The sequence below is a fragment of the Ostrea edulis genome, chromosome 7 (genome assembly GCF_947568905.1).
Source record: "Ostrea edulis chromosome 7, xbOstEdul1.1, whole genome shotgun sequence".
NCBI classification, from domain to species: Eukaryota; Metazoa; Mollusca; class Bivalvia; order Ostreida; family Ostreidae; genus Ostrea; species Ostrea edulis.
This window is the reverse complement of record NC_079170.1, coordinates 72,489,276-72,507,873: the sequence shown is the minus strand read 5'-3', so window position 1 is coordinate 72,507,873 and position 18,598 is coordinate 72,489,276. Positions and strand designations below refer to the sequence as shown.

Below are 18,598 nucleotides of genomic sequence, written 5' to 3'. Positions count from 1 at the left end.
GAGCGATTAAGGCTGTTGAACTTGAGACCCTCTTGTTTTTAATTATATTAATAAAGTCATTGCCAGTTCATAGCAATACACAGTTATAGCCCTTTGTTATACACTGGTTATTTAGATTGTCTGTGCTCACTCTCAACAAGTTTCATATGTTATACAAGTGGTTTGAATGTGTATGAAATTGAAAGTGGAATGATGAAATCAGAAAAAAAGACTAATATAGTTCCAGGGGAAATGATTTGGGCAGGGCTATTGTTGTCATGTCTTTCAAAATTTAGAAGAAAAAAAAAACCCCACCAGACATTTAGAAATGGGAAGGTAAGAGACCTGCACGTATTGGAGCTGACTAAGGTAATGTGTTGAGTATGTATTTGGAATAAACTTGACAGTTTGTCCTATCTTGTCTCTCCAGGCTCAGGAGCTACGGGTAGGTCTGATAAAAACAAAATCCCTCTTATTTCTCATTAGTAGTTATCCCGTTTCATTTTCTTACGTATGGCAAATCTAGATAAGATATTCACTGACATGGGAAAGGGACCTTATCCACGTGTCTTTTGTTGATTAAAACTCCATCACTCCCACAGACTTTCATTTTCTTTTTGATCAGATTTGTGTAATTATACCCCCCGCAAACGAAGTTTGGGGGGGTATACTGGAATCACTTTGTCCGTCCGTCTGTCCGTAGACGCAATTTGTCCAAAGTTTATTTCTAATACCGCTGGACATATTTCATTCAAACTTTATGCACATCTTCTATATATGATGTAGTTGTGCATCTCCTATTTTCATTGAAATATTTTAGCAGTTATAGAAGTTACGCACATTTTCTTTTCATTTTGGGGGTTGCGCACTTTGTCCAGAGTTTAATTCTAATACCGTTGAACAGATTTGATTCAAACTTTATTCTCATCTTATATATATAATGTAGTTGTGCATCTTCTATTTTCATTGAAATATTTTAACAGTTATGGAAGTTACGGACATATTCTGGTTTGGTTTTAAATGTGCCAAATAGTATTCATTGTTTATATTAAGCATATTTTTAATATTTCATGTACTGCTGTACTGTAGAATATACACTTCTGCATTCACATTGATTGCCCTGTAGATAATGTGAAAATATCCAATGTGCTTGCATTAAATATTTCCCATCATCTTATATGCCCCGCGGGGGGTATTAGTCCCATTAGGACAGTTCTAGTTTTGACAATTATTTTGCCTGTTTTTAAGTCTGCCCTTTACTTGTGAATTTATTTGCTATGGAAGTCATCAAATATTATTTTGTAAAAATGTTGTGGATTGAAAACTGTGAACATACATGTATATATATGTGTATTTATAACTGTAACCATACTAATGATATGTGTATGATATTCTGGAGTTTCAGAAAGTTATTCTTTATTTCTAATCATAATATTTCTGTTGATATTTTTTTTTAAGATTTAAGATTTGTGTTATGAATTACGATAATAATAAAAAAAATTTCCTGATGTACAAAAACTTTAACATAATTCTATAAAATTTTCATTGAAAAGATTATTGATATCAAAAGTTGTGAATCCTTTGAATTTAAATAGTTCAGCATTTTTTCACAGCAGTGAATTTTGGTTATAGATTCTTATAATGAAGAAGTGTCACCAAAGAAGCGTCTCGATGATGTCATTCATCTTGCCGAACTGTGCATCGAGGTTCTACAACAGAATGAGGAACATCATGCTGAGGTCAGTATTGTCATGACAACAGAGTATTTAATGTATGAATTTCCATGGCAACTAGTTTATGCTGTACTCATGAATGTTTTTCTTTGATGTCAGTGTCCTGCTTCTTTGTATAGAAATGGAGGACGAGAATGAAAATGTTGCAAGAAAAAATAACATGGAATAATTTAATGTAGGGTGCATTTCAATTCAGTTTTTCCTTCAGTTACCATGGTTACAGTAGACAATTCTGTTGATTTTGTGAGTTGTGTGGTTTACTATGTTATTGATTCTCTCGGTGTATATTACGAGGTATTTTGAATGATTTAATGATTTGATACTAGGAAATGGCGTAAGTCATTCTGCTTGCTCACCAAATACTAACAATCTAACAAAGTCGTAAGAAAGTCACAGTTTCTAACACACAGATACTGGCAATGGTTATCTGCACTGATATTCTAACACATGTAGTTATTGATATGTTGAATCGGCAGGTGTCTGGAATGTCGCACAAATATTGTGTATACAATTTCAAACTAATTTTCATTTTTCTAATGCCACTGGGTATGGGTGTGCATATTTACATCTGGTGTGATAGAGACATCACATGAAGCATGCCATGGTAGAATTAATACATAGAGTAAAGAAGTAATGAGAGGAAGATACCTATTGATTTTGGGGTCAGAAGTTCATAGTACAAAGGTCATACTCAATAAATGATGTATGTGTAGAAGGGATGCTTTGCTTTGCAGTGCTTTTGTTTAGTACTGAGTTTCAGGACATTTTGAGAGTCTTTGATTACACTTTCATTCATTGGAAAAGTAAACAAAGAATCAGCATTATGTAGGTAACTCTCTATACTGAGGAGTCAGTTCAATATTAGGGGCTACTTTTCATGGATTGCCAAGACTTTATGTTTTCGTTAGGATGTAAATGGTTTCTGTTCATGTAAATTGTTTAATCCATGAAAACCCAAGGCCCCGTAAAATTTAGATATTTCAGGGTTATTAAATGAGTTAAACGGTTATTAAATAAATCACCAGAAAAGTTTGGTATGATTGACAATTCATATCAAATTTTAAAATCTTCAGGACTAGGATGCATCGTGAACATTGGGGTGCCTTAGTTGTATGCAATAACTGAATAAGCATAGGATAGAGAATGCAGTAAAATGGTGATAAGATTGAATATTGTTTAACGTCCCTCTCAAGAATCTTTCACTCATATTGAGAGGTCACCATTGCTGTGAAGGGCTGCAAAAGTTAGGCCTATGCTCGGTGTTGATGGCCTTTGAGCAGGAAGGGATCTTTATTGTGTCATGCCTGCTTTAACACAGGACCTCAGTTTTTGGTGGTCTCATCCAAAGGACCACCCCATTTAGTTATCTTTTACGACAAGCAAGGGGTACTGAGGACTTATTCTAACCCGGATCCCCATGGGAACAGTAAGATGGTGTTGTTTTAGGGGTGCATTCATTGGTTCTCAATATGGTTAGGCATTTAATGATAAAATATCTTAGAACAAACACGAGGTGTTGGCCGTATAAAGGTGTTGGAAGTATTCTATAAATGAAAATAACCTTGATTATCAGATCTCCATGGTAATGCATATAGCAAAACTTTATAGCCAGGCTAAATGATATTCCTTTGAAATGAATGGATATGATGTGACCTGAATATGTCTGACATGTGCATGTTACTAACATTATTTTTGTGCTTTTTCCCTGCATTGTTAGGCCTTTGTGACGGTGAGTCAGTATTTGTTTGTGATTCTCAGCACAGTACAACTTTTTTTTTCATATATAGTACAAAATATGTTATTGTATGTTTGATCATTGAAATGTGCTTCATGATTAGTTTCAATAGTAACAATAAGAATAAAAATATGTTAAGTTTTTTTGTAGACTTGATGAGGTAAACAAATTCTTTTTAGTCTGTGGTACACAACTTGTACCCGATGGAGTTTTGAAATCAAAGGGTATTCACTCAACCAACAGAAGAATATTTTTTCTTGCAGCTCAAAAACTCTTTTTAAATCATCTTTTTAACGATATTTTCCCCTAAAATTCTGATAATGCATTCAATCAAACATAAACATTCACTATTCCTTCGAGTCATTCAACTTTTGAGTAGATATATAAGTAATGTTAGATGTATAAAATAGAAATTAGTTTTTTGTTTCTTCGCGATGCAGTCCTTTTATAAAGTCCAGAATACTCTCACTAATTCTAACTTTTCCTTCTCAGCATCAAATGTCAACTTTTATGTGAAACCATTGCACTAGCCTAGCATTTTTCTGTGTCATTTTCATTGCTCTCGAGATTTGCATTTTGCAGTGTCTATAAGTACATGGCCCCATTGCTCTCGAGATTTGCGTTTTGTAGTGTCTATAAATACAGTTGGGGGGGGGGGGGGGGCATTCTTAGTGAGCATTGCTCACCGTACCTCTTGTTTGAGTTACTAAACCTGGGATTGGCAAGTTGACATCAGCAGTTGGTTATATGTCTTTTAACAATGAATTTGAAACAGTTTCCAATTGGTATATAGGAATTAGGCATCTCTCTCCTCCCCCCTCCCCACCCCCACCCCCCTCATTCAACTAGTAAGAGAGGTTTCATACTGTGTCGTAATTAGCACTAAAATGTTGTGAGACCCATGCAGTAAAGCCTTTAGATGACCTAGTTCTTTGGGGTCAAAAGTTCAAAGGTCAGCAATGTAAATAGTATAAACCATTGGGGCATAAATAAGAAAACTGCATGCAGTCATGAAATTAGGACCTTACTAAATATTAAATACATGTACTATTTTAAGAACTTTTCATTCATTCTACAAGTTTAAAATTTACAAATTCTCAACTCTGCTCAAGACATCTATAGCGCAAGTCCCCGACAATCGGTAAAATTATACAAGATTAAGGTGTTTCCACTGTAGCTTGTAATAGAGGCTGTTAACCTGTGTGCAAGTTATATTTGATTTCATTTTTTTAGTTTAATTTCATTACCATGATTTTGAAAATCACGTTCAATTTTGCCTGTATGATATAAACATCTCACACAATGTATCCTTGCCTATCTATGTATGCATACTCTATAAACTGAACTTTGAACTCCAATATAAATTTTATAGTTAGTTGAATTTAGGTGGAGTAAATCGCAGTATGAAAAGTTGAATTAAATAATTGTAAGTTGAATATTTCTTTTCTTGTAGAAGAATATGGCAAACAATTTTAATCAAGTGAGAGTTTGATAATGGTGCTGATCGTTTTTTTGTTTGCTGGGAATACTTAGGAGTTGAATGTTTATTTGTCAACAATTTTGTTTTTATCGCTGGAGAATGATATTTTGAAAATAATTCTTTTTTCTCTATATTCAAAATTGTATGGTTATCATTATGCCATATTTCTCTAGTTTTTTATGCCTGGGGATTAGGGAATCCAAAGCATGAGAAATATATTTGTATCAGAATTTTTATATTACATTTATTGAAATGAGTTGGTGATGTAGGATCGGTTTTTTCTTAACTTTACAGTAAAATTTTGGTGTGCAGAATTTATAATCGAAGAAAATGTTGCACAGTTATATCGATTTTTTTTAATTCGTATCAATTTCATTGGCCTAAGGAAGATTTCGTACTTAATTTAATGCTGACAAAGCAGCGATATGAAGTTGGTTTTAGGTATATATTTTGTACTAGAAATATTTTATTTGGCTCATTGAGACTGAAATAAGATAAGAATCTCTACGGATAGGTTTTTCTTGCACTTCACTTTTCAGGGTGCTTAAACAACTGGGAATATACACCTATCATTATAATAGATTATTCTGCTGGTGTTCAGTTGATGGGTGTTTCAGATATTTTTTTTAACTTCAATGGATTTACAAACACATTGCTACCTTTCAGTAGTTTTTATGTCTTTCTATTAAATTTTCATATTTTTCATGTCCTGATGAAATTTTCACTGCTTTGTTATATCTCTTCATGTAGTTCTTGCGGTAAGGGTTTTTTTTTTTGAAAATGAATATTTAAGGAGCTTATTGGGGTGATTTTTTTTATTATCTAGTCACACTTTTTCTACAATTTCTAATAGTTTGCTAGCTGTAATTCTCATACATCTTTGCTAAGTGTTTGTATTGTTGAAGTATTTGTTTGGCTGACAATATACTAACATTTTCTGAGAAGTACTACATCATTCTATTTAATTATACCAAATCTTAGCACTCATCACTCAGTAACATCACTATATTAATCAGTCCTTAGTATCTTCATGACCTTGACCTTGGTGAACAATGTCTGGTTTTTTGTTCTTCAGGCTTTTGCTTGGTTCAGTGACTTACTAGTGGAACATGCGGAGATTTTCTGGTCACTGTTTGCCGTGGACATGGACTCCACTTTGGAAATGCAGCCGCCGGATACCTGGGATAGCTTTCCTCTGTTTCAGCTCCTAAACGATTACCTCAGAAATGATGGTGGGTACAGGGTTTGGGGGGGGGGGGGGGGGGGGGGAATTGGTGTTTTGGGGTAATTTGTCTTAAAAATGCATTAAATCATGCAAGGGCATAATGATTTACTGAAGGTCATAGGATACCTGTGATTTTGGACACATCTGTTGAAGTAGAATTTTGTTGTGTTTATATGGGATTTTCCATTACTAGATCGTGCAAACAACGATATAAATTGGTCATTGATACATGAAATGCATCAATAACAAATGTTGAAGAAGGATTTCAATCTTTGGGTAATGTTTTTTTTTTCCATCGTGAATAATGCTGAAATAAGGTGGTTTCATTGGAAACTTTTGTGGTAAATATGGGATTTTGAGCAATATTGAACATTTACAAATAATTTTACAAAATTCTGTAACAATTTTTTGGGGTATCCTAAAAGAAATAAACTTTGGAATTGGAAATAACTGACTTATACCAGATAAGCAGAAATTTTAGCGAGAGGGATGAGATTGCTGGAATTGAATATCGCTAACAATTTATTCCATATCGGAGGTAATAGTTGTCTTTCTGGAATTATGAAGTCGCTAAAATGACCTTTTGCTGAATACTGCGGAATCATCATTGGAGATTGATGTTCGTGGATTTCGTGGGTCACTCTTACCCAAGAATTTACATGTCCTCCAACATTTTTTAAACCAAGTAGAGATATCTCTCTTGGTGTCATCGTATCACTTACCCAGGAAATTACGTCCCTACGAACTAGTAATTTCTTACCCACGAACATTGGCCCCCACAAATTCAAATGATTCCACAGTGGACAGACCCATATTAAATAATTATTAAATTTTATGGAAAAATAGCTTAATTCATGTTTTGCTAAAAATTCACTTGTACGGTGTTCAATATTGATGTTTGAATGTTGTTTGATTGTGTTATGCTGGTACCTTCATTGTGTCGTTTACAGAAAACCTTTCCAGCGGAAAGTTCCATCAACATCTGCGTATTGTGTTTGCCCCACAGGTCGTCCGATACGTTGATCTGATGGAGTCATCTATCGCACAGTCCATTCACAAGGGCTTTGAGCGAGAACGCTGGGAACCCCAGGGGTAGGGTATTAATCTTTCTCATACCATAAACTGTACTCTGAAGAAGTACACAGTTAAGTGATCTCTGACTGTGATTGAGAAAATATTTATTGGATTTGTGAATGGCTGCCTCTGCACAGCTACTGTCATCATTGTGGGGCAAGATGTATTAATTTGGTTTCCTGCAAATTTCAAATAAAGGATGTCAAATGTAAATATTGGTGCACATTAGATTAAATGAATTTATGACATCTTCAACAGTGAAATATAGTAACTATGATTTTTCCATTAAATGAAAATGATATTTTCAGTGTGAAAATAACATCTGATTGTGATGTCATGTTGTTTATTACTACATGAATACATCCTTTAAGATTTTGAAATAAACATATTATGTTTCTAAAACCAAAGAAAATGTAATAAACTGAAAATTCATTGCTTTATATTTGGATATATGGAATTTATCTCTCCATAGTAAGACAGGATTTTAAAAAATATTTTCACTTGTGCTTCACACTTGACAAAATATAAAAAAAAATCCTGTCGTACTCGTAAAATGAATTCCATATCCAACTACAAAGCATTGAATATCCTCTGTATAATGAATGAAACCTATTACAAAAATGGTAGTAGGTATGAGTAAGTTTTCATTTAAAGATACAATGAAAAGATTCCTGAACATTGGGGTAATTATCTTTGGCAGGAATGGCTGTTCTACATCTGAGGACATGCTGTGGAAGCTGGATGCTCTTCAGAGCTTTATTCGAGAACTTCACTGGCCTGATGAAATGTTCGCAGATCATCTCGATCATCGCCTGAAACTGATGGCTGCTGACATGATCGAGGCTGCTGCCAAGAGGTGGGACTAATATAGGGAAAATGTCATGGTAGCTTTATGGTGTACCTGCTATTTTTAAAACTCGCAGTAGATGAAATTAGATTATCAATTAGAAAAATGACATTTCTTTGGTTTTCAGAAGTTGAAAGGTAAATATGTATTTGTAAATGTAGGCCGATTTATAGCATTTGAATTACAAGTAATCAGTTAATGATGAAGTAACTCATTTTAAAAAAGAAATTTTAAACCCAGACAAACTCATTTTCATAGGAAGTAAACTTAAGAAGTTGATGAGAATTTAAAGAAAATTTATATTTCCTCTGTATCTATGGACCTGTTCTATGTAGTATACACATGTATTTAAAGCAGTATATCCAAAAAAAAAATTAGATGCCTTTATTGGACCAAGTGAATGTTTCGCTCTAATTCAAGTTTAAAGAATTCACTTCTCAACAAGCGTTTACATGATTCTTATTGTGTATACTGATCCCGATTTTATTTGAAAACCTCACAAAATAGGTGTTCGGCGGGGATAAAAAAAATAAAAGTAAATTTTACCTCTTTTTTTTTTTTTTTTTTTTTTGGTATTTAAAAAAAATGGGGTCAGCGTTTCCCGTTAAACAGAAAATAAAAAAACTCTGGCCTAAGGATGGTAAAATTGAATGCTTATATCCTAAATGTGTGTAAGGATGGTAAAATTGAATTTTTTCAGGACCCTGAAGTCATTTGAGGCGTGGCTGAGGAAAGGAGGGAAGGGGACAGATTATCTGTTGTATCCGGAGATGGCCGTCATGATGAACGTCATTATTGACTGCAAAGCAAGGGTAGGATACACAATACTAGAGGATGAGAAGTTTTCACCCTGTCCCCCTGAAATAAGATTTATCCCCCTTGGGAAACTGCTGTACACTAGCTATTTTGCTGTACGCTAGCTATTTTGCTATGCACTAGCTATTTTGCTGCACACTAGCTATTTTGCCAGTTTAACATTCTGTTGTTTAGCATTTAACTACCCAAGAAATTGAGAAAAATGCAAATAATTTGATATGCGACTACAGGCCAAGTGGAGGCCAGTTCCTCTTGTTTTTCTTGTTGTTGAAATGACTAAACAGGATGTGTGAAAATATTAAGTTGGGGGGGGGGGGGGGTATTCAGAATGTGAGGAAGTCAGTGGTATTTTGTATTATTGTAAGAATTATATACCATAAATAAAAGAAAATTCATACTCCTTCATTCTATTTTAATTACAGGCCTTGCATTTGTGTGCTCTCGACAGTGGGGAAAATATGGTAAGTTAAGCAAATCGCTTAAGCTGTGGAATGAGAAGCAATAGTGTACTAGAATAAGTTATTTTTTATCATTTATTTTTATTTTTTTTTTTTTTTTTTGGTTACCTCCAACCAGATCTCTTTCTTTGTAGATTAGATAAAACTTGATGTGAATTTTTGCGATAATTTCACAAAATTTGGTCATAGTGATTCTTGACTTCTTTTTAAACTGTGGACCTGGGAGTTTGTAGAGGGAGGAGGGGGATTGCTTTGCCATAGCAGAAGCTCGCAGTCTCCAAACTCTCCAACTCTTCACTGTTGTGTGTATTACGTTTTTGTTTCATCGCTCACCTTTTGTTCATTTTAAAATTTCAATCAACAATTTTTTTCCTATGTTTTATTTCTTTCAGAAGGAAAATTGGGTATTGTGGTATAATTTCTTTTTTGAGCACTTCTCTTGCCTTACTTCCCAACTCAAACATTGCACTTCAGTACTAATTTACACACAGATTTTGTTAGGGTGTTAATGGCAATGTTCATGGTATTCATCCCTCACAACAGCTGTCACCAAGCTGATTCCTGTTTTAACCTGGATCAATGAGAGCATCTGTTGTCATCTTAATCATGAAAAATACTGCATTATCCTTCAGGAATGTTTGTGATTCACTGGCATGAGTACTGGTCGGGACACAGGTGTAATGAATCCTCCATCTGACTATCTGACTGATGATGGACATTGTGTGAAAATAAAAATGAAATTCTTCTATTAAGGGGACATTTCCGCAAATTTCTTTGAACAGCTTTTTGCATAGTTTTCTTATGGCAATCGTATTCCAATACACCTTTTTTACAACTAGTACGTCAAGGAAAACTTGTCATGTTGGTGTGTCGTTAAACCTGTACGCAATGTGAAGGTTTTCTAAAAGATTTGGAATAATTTTTACTTGTAACACAGACTTTTGCTTTAAAAGTGATTGATAAATAGTAGTCATGACAATGGGGGTCAAAATATTGTATATAAATCACACCCTTAAATCTGGTGACTGCAAAAAGGAATGGCTATATTTGAAATACTGCACTTAAGTATAATACTAGATTTTGAAGACAACACTTAATTTTATGTAAACAGGAACATGTTTTTGCTGGAGAGGACAAAAAAAAAATAGTTGATGGAAATGTCCCCACACTAAGATGGTTGGATGAGCATATGGAATTGATTCATTATGTATGACGCTTTGGTAGGGAACTGGTGCTTTGTTAACTAAATGCTAGCTAGCTTCCACTCCATTTACACTCTTATTCAACACCATTGTTAACCGAGAAAAGCAACAAGTCTGCTAATATTTCTCCCTTCTCTAATGGATGATTAATTCTTTTGAAAATGTTTATGAAAATTCCCTCCAGACTACAGACTATAGTCATTCTACTGCAATATTTGAGTAACATTATTAACATTGTACATCCCTAAGCAATGTTTGGTAACCCTTGCATTATGCTTGTTCCTATCATGAATTCTAGCAGCTATTGAATTCTATCAGCTACATGTATATTCTCTTAACTTCTCTACTAGCTTTATTACATGCAGCACTTCTTACATCATGATAGTAGGAAATTCAGGCTCATTGTTAAAATATAGGATATGTAACTTGGAGAAATTTGAGCGTTCAAGTCTCATCAGGGCTGCGTTCCAGGTCGTAGGGGCTAGGAATGGTGGCTGATTTGTGCCGTTTTACAATGTGTTGTCTTTTCGTTATTTTAAGATGAAAAAGTAAACTAACAGTATCATTTTTTCATTATTTCAATACGAAAAGTTGCTAAATATCGTTTTGTTGTCTTTTCGCCTCGAAATAACAAAAAGATGATAAAGTGTAAATTGGCAGGAATCAGCCACCATACCTAGCCCCTAGGCTAGTCGCTACGATTTTGAATGCAGCCCAGAGGCATGTATACTATTATTATTATTTTTTTCAATACGAGGCCAATTTGTAAGTGATCAAAATCATTTTTGAAAATTGGATAATATACAAATTAAACATGATTTTTGTTACATGTGACTAAATTACACCTTCCCTATTATAGGACATGAGGGACGACAAACATAAAAGTTGAAGATGAATAGAAAATAAAGAGACTGAGCTAAATGATATTAGAATATACCGGTAGTTTATATTTGACTATGATATGTACAGGTGCTTAGTTTGACTGGTACGCTGTCTGTGGAACGGTTGTAAAGATATCTTTCTTTTCTATTGAAAGCACCAGTATCATACAAAGATAGAGGATTTTCTGGACAGGATCCAAGTTCAGATGGTCAAATGTCTGATCGAAAAGGTATGTAATTTAAACCTGAGAATGACTGAAAGAAAAGAAAATTTTGAAAATTAGTCTTACATATGAATTGTAATAGAAATTGAAATTATAAAGGAGGGTAAATAAATGAGAAATGTATAATTTTCTAGTCATTATACATGGATAGAGATTTTGATGAGGATTATATATTGCAGTTGCTGTCTGTGCTGGAGTCGGTGTTGGGTAAACTCGCCAGATATGATGAGGGGAGCTTCTTTTCCTCTATATTATCATTAACAGTAGGTACATTCTATCACGGTATTTATCTGTGACTCACCACACCACCTGCCAGATGTTACAACGGTGTACAGGTTTCAGTCTGAAGCAGCAAGTCAAATCAATCATTTCAAATGAAAATAAAGATATGGCGTTTTAATCTGTGATCTGTTGAAAATAAAATTACTTGTACATTTTGATTTAACATATGAAATGTAAATTTAGGTTTTTTTAAATGTGAAATAAGTGAAAACAAAGCTTTATACATGTATATTAATGATATTTTTCAATTGTACTCTAATTCGTAACTATATATTTAGACACCTGTGAATGAGCTCAGCATGGCATATGTAGATTTCATGAGAAAGCTTAATTTATACATGTATAATAAAGATATAATATTGTTTAATTGTTCTTTAATTTGTTAATTGTTTATTTAGAAACCTGTGAATGAGCTGGGCAAGGCCTATGTAGATTTCATGAGAGGGAATCTGGACATATTGCGACAGAAAATCGCTGATGAATTGTTTACTCTTTCTATATTTGAGGTATAAGTATGGCTTTCGTCTATGTTTTATTTTAAAATTTCATTGATTGTCCTTCAGTTGTCATTATGTCTGTACAGCTAAACATCAGAACTTGTGTTGTTGCTGACATTATGATTTTTGACAGATACATACCATGTAACAGGTATTTTCTGCAGTTGTACATTTTTTATGGAATATTGCGGATAGGATAGGAAAAGTCCGCAGAAATTACAATCACAAAATATATACACATGCTCATAGATATCATTGGGTCAAATGCTGTCTGACTTGTTTCATACCGATTGTTAGGCCGTTCTTGGCACACTGATTTTGACTACAGATAACTCCAGTTACATGAACCTGATCAAGATATAGGGTTGACAGGGGATGCTTGCTCCTCCTAGGTACCAGATCCCATCTCTGGAATATCCAGGGGTCTGTGTTTGCCCCACTCTGTTTTGTATTGCTTATAGGAGTTATGAGATTGATCACTGTTTGTTATCTTCGCCTTTCATACATATAGGTATGATGCAACCGCAGAATATAATTTAAATGCTACCATTTACGGATCAAATAACAAAAATTTTCCAACTGCAGAAAATACCCATTATATGGTATGTATTGTTACATGACATTATTATTTGTTTGCAGCAATGGTACACAGGCCAAATGAAGATGATCTGTGATTGGTTATCAGATAGACTCGATTTAAGTCTCCACCCTTACCAGTTAACTTGTGTCATGACCATCAACAGAGTAAGCCAGCGTTTTACTTACACAGTGATGTAGACGTCAGATTCATGTCAGTCAAAATTAAAATTTTCTTCTTTGTTGTAGAAGTGCTTCTCTGACTTTGAGCTTCAGGGAGTTCCTGAGAACACACTTAATGCCAAAACCTACCAGACCATTTGCAGTAGACTCCAGGTATTGTCTGTCTGGCATCAGAATTAACTTTGTCGTAGCACACACGCACACACACACACACACGCACACACACACACACACACACACACACACACACCCCACACACACACACACACGCACACCCTCCCTTGTAAAAAAAAAAAAAAGACTTGTACTTGTAGTTTCTTGTCAGCATTGAATGCAGAATGTCATCTGAGTGTCATTATGCAAATTTGTATTGGCATGACGTTATACAATGCAATGTAAACAAGGGTAAATAATAGAAAATTAAACATTTGGGGTGTTTTAAGTGACTGCTAATTATATAATTTATCGTATTTACAAAGAACAGGTGTTGGATACTTGGAATTTTGAACAAAGATTATACAATGATGCTATGCAGATGTACAGTAAAACTTGCCTGTAAGAAATTCTTGGTGACAACTCATTTAATTCCTTATAACCAAGATTCCTTATATGTACTTCAGCAAGAGCATATACACTGTGTTCTTTTAAATAAATGATCGTTTACTATTATGAAGGATAGTTATACCCCTCGAACGAAGTTCTGGGGGGTATATAGGAATCACTCTGTCCGTCCGTCCATCTGTCTGTCTCTGCAGATTCGTGTCCGGGCCATAACTTCTGTGTTCTTTGACATAGGCATACCATATTTGGCACACAGGTGGATCATCAAGAGACAATGTGTCGAGTACCTTCATTACCTCTATATGACCTTGACCTTAAGGTCAAAATTAAAGGTTTCTTTACAATGGATTCGTGTCCGGGCCATAACTTCTTTGTTCTTTGACATAGGATACCATATTTGACACATGAGTGTATCACCATGAGACGATATGTCGGGTACCTTCATGACCTCCATATGACCTTGACCTCAAGGTCAAAATTAAAGGTTTTTACAATGGATTAGTGTCAGGGCCATGACTTCTTTGTTCTTTGACATAGGCATACCATATTTGACACATGAGTGTATCACCATGAGACAATATGTCATGTACCTTCATGACCTCTATATGACCTTGAACTTTGACCTCAAGGTCAAAATTGATTATAGGGTTTTGACATAGTCATACCATAAGACATGGGTGTATCACCATGAGACTGTGTGTCATGTACATTCATGACCTCTTTATGACCTTGACCTTTGATCTCGAGGTCAAAATTATAGGTTTATACCATGGATTTGTGTTCGGACTATATCTTCCATTTTCTTCTACAAAGGCATACCATATTTTTACACTCAGGAAAGAGGTAATTTATACCTATTAACAACACCCTTTGGGCGATTGGGGTAAGCAGAGGGTATTCTTAGTGAGCATTGCTCACAGTACCTCTTGTTTGTTTTGGTTTCCTCATTGCCACCATTACCGTAGACTTGATAGTGGCAAGTTTACGTTGATTGACAGTTCAAATTTGGTCAGTTAGACTGTGTTATGTAAACATAGAAAATATATTGTGAAATTGATAACAGGAAATAAATTTCACTAGTAACAGAGAATTCTATAATTAAACACAGAATTTTCGAAATATATTGTTTATGGTTGTCCCACTTTGTCGTTCTTGCATCATTAACCTTGCTCGTAAATTTTAAACTATACAAGACGGAGACCTCAGACTTGAATTGAAAGGTCGAAGTTATTGCTGAAGATCAAGATCATATGTCGCCTTGCTCAGGAGCACATCTCGTTTCTTAACAAATTATACGTTGGATATATTAATGGGATTTATTCTGAAATAATCTCCCATAACCAAGGTTTATAGATATCGGCTATTTGTAAACTAGTTCGACATTTGAATTAACCGCTTAACTGTACATTATTTATTAGGGTCTTGGGTTTTTTTTCTGGTGTAAGAGGCCACTCAATCTGTACATTATTTATTTAGGTCATTTTTTTTTTAATTTCAGGTGGAAGAGGCCACTCAATCTGTCACACAATCAGAGAACAGCAAGACATCGCGATTTCTTGGGGGTGGGGGAAGTTCTATGGGTGGTGCCAGCAGTGGGACAGGCAGCCAGGCCAGTGGGGAGGAGTCAGACTGAGAGAGAGGGGGGTAGATGTCTAAATTCTTGACCAGACGTCTGAAATCTGTGATCTGCTGTTTATCAGCCAGGTAGTTTTCATTGTGAAATGAAAGCATACCTGCATAATTGCTTTGAAGAAATCTAGAAATGATAGTATAGCAATGCGTAAATATGGAGAACTAGATTGTGTAGGTACATTTTGTATTTGAATTTGTTTATAATGTGTGGTAGATGCCAAATCCATGATTATCAGGAGACAAGGTAAATAAGTTATAATTTCACCAGGAGTTACCAGTAACAAGTTTATTCACCAGAAGAAAAATGCATCAAGGTTTATCAAATGACAAACTAGACAAAGAAAAATGCATCAAGGTTTATCAAATGACAAACTAGACAAACAGGATTAGAAAGACTCCAGTTCCAGCAAGTTCACCAGCATAAACAAAAGCATAGAAACATTGCGATGGGTGATGAGAGGTTGTAGACCTGGAGACATTGAAACATTGCGATGGGTGATGAGAGGTTGTAGACCTGGAGGCATTTATGCATGTGATATTATCTTGACAATGCTGTAGGTCATTGGAAATCTGCTGCTGTGTTCTTACAATATACAATGTTGTGTATTGTACAGTCTCATTATTATAGGTCCTTATGAGGACTAGTATTCAGTGGTAGGGAACCGACACTCAAGTAGACTTGTGCTATTTATATACTGCCATTTAATCTCATTCAATCGCTAGTGATATTTGTCATAGGCTTTATGCTTTGTAATCATTTTTATCCCCCCTCCCCTACGAGTCAAAGATTAGGGAACATATTGGTTTTGTCTTGTCTGTCATTCTGTCCAAAACTTTAACCGTGCTCATAACTTTTAAATGGTGAGTAGTGTGTCTCTCACATTCTTTGTGACAAGACCTTTCTTTTGGTACCAAAGTTTTTTTACCCTGGAGTTTGACCTACTTTTAAGAAACATTAATGTAGGCAATAGCTCAGGAACTATATTAGGAAGGGCTTTTATATTTTGTATATATAGATTCCTTATGGCAAGACCTTTCATTTGGTTAATTTTTTTTGTTCCCACTTGGGGCATAGTGTTTTTCAAACACAGCTTGTTTTCAAACTGGGTATCATTTAGTCTTCTTAATTATGCTTGGTTACCAGTATTTTAAAACATTGTGAAGAGTATTTTTGGTCTGAAATTGAAGGCTACAAAAATCATTTAATACAGTGATGAAAATTGGACTTCATTATATTTTTTTTAACTTTGAATTAAAATTGAGAAGCTATGCTGATATATATCTTTTTCATTCCCATCACTGTTGCTGTCTTTTGTGTTATGTTCATATTTTTTAATTCATTTGAACTGTATTGTTTTTTGTATGCTATCCTGATTGTATTTTGTGAAGTACTGCCATATTGAAAGTTAACTTTACAGGGATGATCGATTTCTTGTTTAGAGTGAAAATAGGATCTGAGAAAAATTGTCGGCATCTCCAGTGATTGATGACTGATGTGACCATTCTGTGTTATTGAAACATTCCACTTATACCAGGTTTGAAGATCAGACAATTGTTTTAATACTCCACAAATCACAACTTCTACATTCCTCAAATTTTCTGTGGTGAGGTATGGGTAATGATATCAAGCACTATTTAGGAAATATCAAATTATAATTTAAAACTTGCTCCTGCAGGTCTGTAAGGAAATAAACCGATTCTTTATTACGTTTTTCTATTTAAAATGCATTCCTCAAGAAGTCATTCCTAGTAATGCAAATATTATCACTAAAGATAGCTTGGGTTATACAAGGTTGTTTTGAAATGGACAATTGCTCCATTAAGAGGTTGTGTTCTTTGAATTCTGTTGATCTCATATATACCGCTCTTTGCATTCAATTTCTATTTGGTCTGTGAATTCCTATTTTGAGTATTGTTTACATTATATATAGAGTTTTTTTATTTACAGTTTTGTGAAATCCATGTCTTGCTATATATATATAGTTATAGTTATAGGTAACTAAGCTAAAGTGATATTTACAAGTACCTGTTTGTAGACTGTTTGGATTGTGCAATTATCTGTCATCTGTGTTGATTAAGGGAATCTTAAACAATATGTACATGTATTTGTAATGAATCCATTTTCCCACTTCATATCTACATAATGAATTGTACAGGGATTCCGTTCTCTTTCTGTACAGTGTTAGGCATGTTCTAGGTGTACAGAACTGTACAGTGTTGGGCGTGTTCTAGATGTACAGAACTATACAGCTAGGCATCTTTTAGGTGTACAGAACTGTACAATGCTACACATGTTCTTGGTGTACAGTTTTACATGTGTTCTAGATGTACAGAACTGTACAGTGTTGGGCGTGTTTTAGGTGTACAGAACTGTACAGTGTTAGGCATGTTCTAGATGTACAGAACTGTACAGTGTTAGGCGTGTTCTAGATGTACAGAACTGTACAATGTTAGGCGTGTTCTAGATGTACAGAACAGTACAGTGTTAGTCATGTTCTAGATGTACAGAACTGTACAGTGTTAGTCATGTTCTAGATGTACAGAACTGTACAGTGTTAGGCGTGTTCTAGATGTACAGAACTGTACAGTGTTTTAGGTATACAGAACTGTACAGTGTTAGGTGTGTTCTAGATGTACAGAACTGTACAGTGTTAGTCATGTTCTAGATATACAGAACTGTACAGTGTTAGGCGTGTTCTAGATGTACAGAACTGTACAGTGTTAGGCATGTTCTAGATGTACAGAACAGTACAGTGTTAGTCATGTTCTAGATGTACAGAACTGTACAGTGTTAGGCGTGTTCTAGATGTACAGAACTGTACAGTGTTAGGCATGTTCTAGATGTACAGAACTGTACAGTGTTTTAGGTATTCAGAACACCAGCTAGAGTAGGTCTCTATGGAGATATCAGTTTGTGTTGTTTCTTACTGTTAATGAGAATTATGCAATTTGCGTGCAATATTTATTAAAGTCTGACGATCTGTATTAAACTGTAGAATATTGAGTGTTTGTCTTTTTTATAAGTTTTTGTAGATAGATAGATAGATAGATTAGCTTTAGTATGTTTGTCTGTCCGTTAGGGCTTTCAATATTTCACGTGTGTTCATTATACCCCCCGAACGAAGTTCTGGGGGGTATATAGGAATCACTCTGTCTGTCTGTCCGTCCGTCCGTCTGTCTGTCTGTGCAGATTCATGTCCGGGCCATAACTTC

At 34.8% G+C, this 18,598-nt stretch overlaps 1 protein-coding gene across 11 annotated transcripts in view; it reads left to right on the top strand.

Annotated features, from left to right (window-relative positions):
* LOC125657166 (calcium-dependent secretion activator 1-like) overlaps positions 1-18,390 on the top strand; it is a 66,209-nt gene extending 47,819 nt beyond the window's left edge. For 2 of the 11 annotated variants that reach the window (XM_048887818.2, XM_056145281.1), the window contains 13 exons: positions 1,612-1,718; positions 4,901-4,927; positions 6,003-6,159; positions 7,103-7,244; positions 7,927-8,082; positions 8,774-8,885; positions 9,312-9,350; positions 11,586-11,660; positions 11,834-11,917; positions 12,335-12,442; positions 13,073-13,177; positions 13,259-13,345; positions 15,252-18,390. In XM_048887818.2, coding sequence (XP_048743775.2) covers positions 1,612-1,718; positions 4,901-4,927; positions 6,003-6,159; positions 7,103-7,244; positions 7,927-8,082; positions 8,774-8,885; positions 9,312-9,350; positions 11,586-11,660; positions 11,834-11,917; positions 12,335-12,442; positions 13,073-13,177; positions 13,259-13,345; positions 15,252-15,386 — 1,334 coding nt within the window. In that variant the 3' untranslated portion in view covers positions 15,387-18,390. Of the gene's footprint in view, positions 1-1,611; positions 1,719-4,900; positions 4,928-6,002; positions 6,160-7,102; positions 7,245-7,926; positions 8,083-8,773; positions 8,886-9,311; positions 9,351-9,465; positions 11,440-11,585; positions 11,661-11,833; positions 11,918-12,334; positions 12,443-13,072; positions 13,178-13,258; positions 13,346-15,251 lie in introns of those variants that run through there. The other 9 variants (XM_056145282.1, XM_056145280.1, XR_008797274.1 and 6 more) reach the window with 8 other exon arrangements.
* Positions 18,391-18,598: the final 208 nt, after the last annotated feature.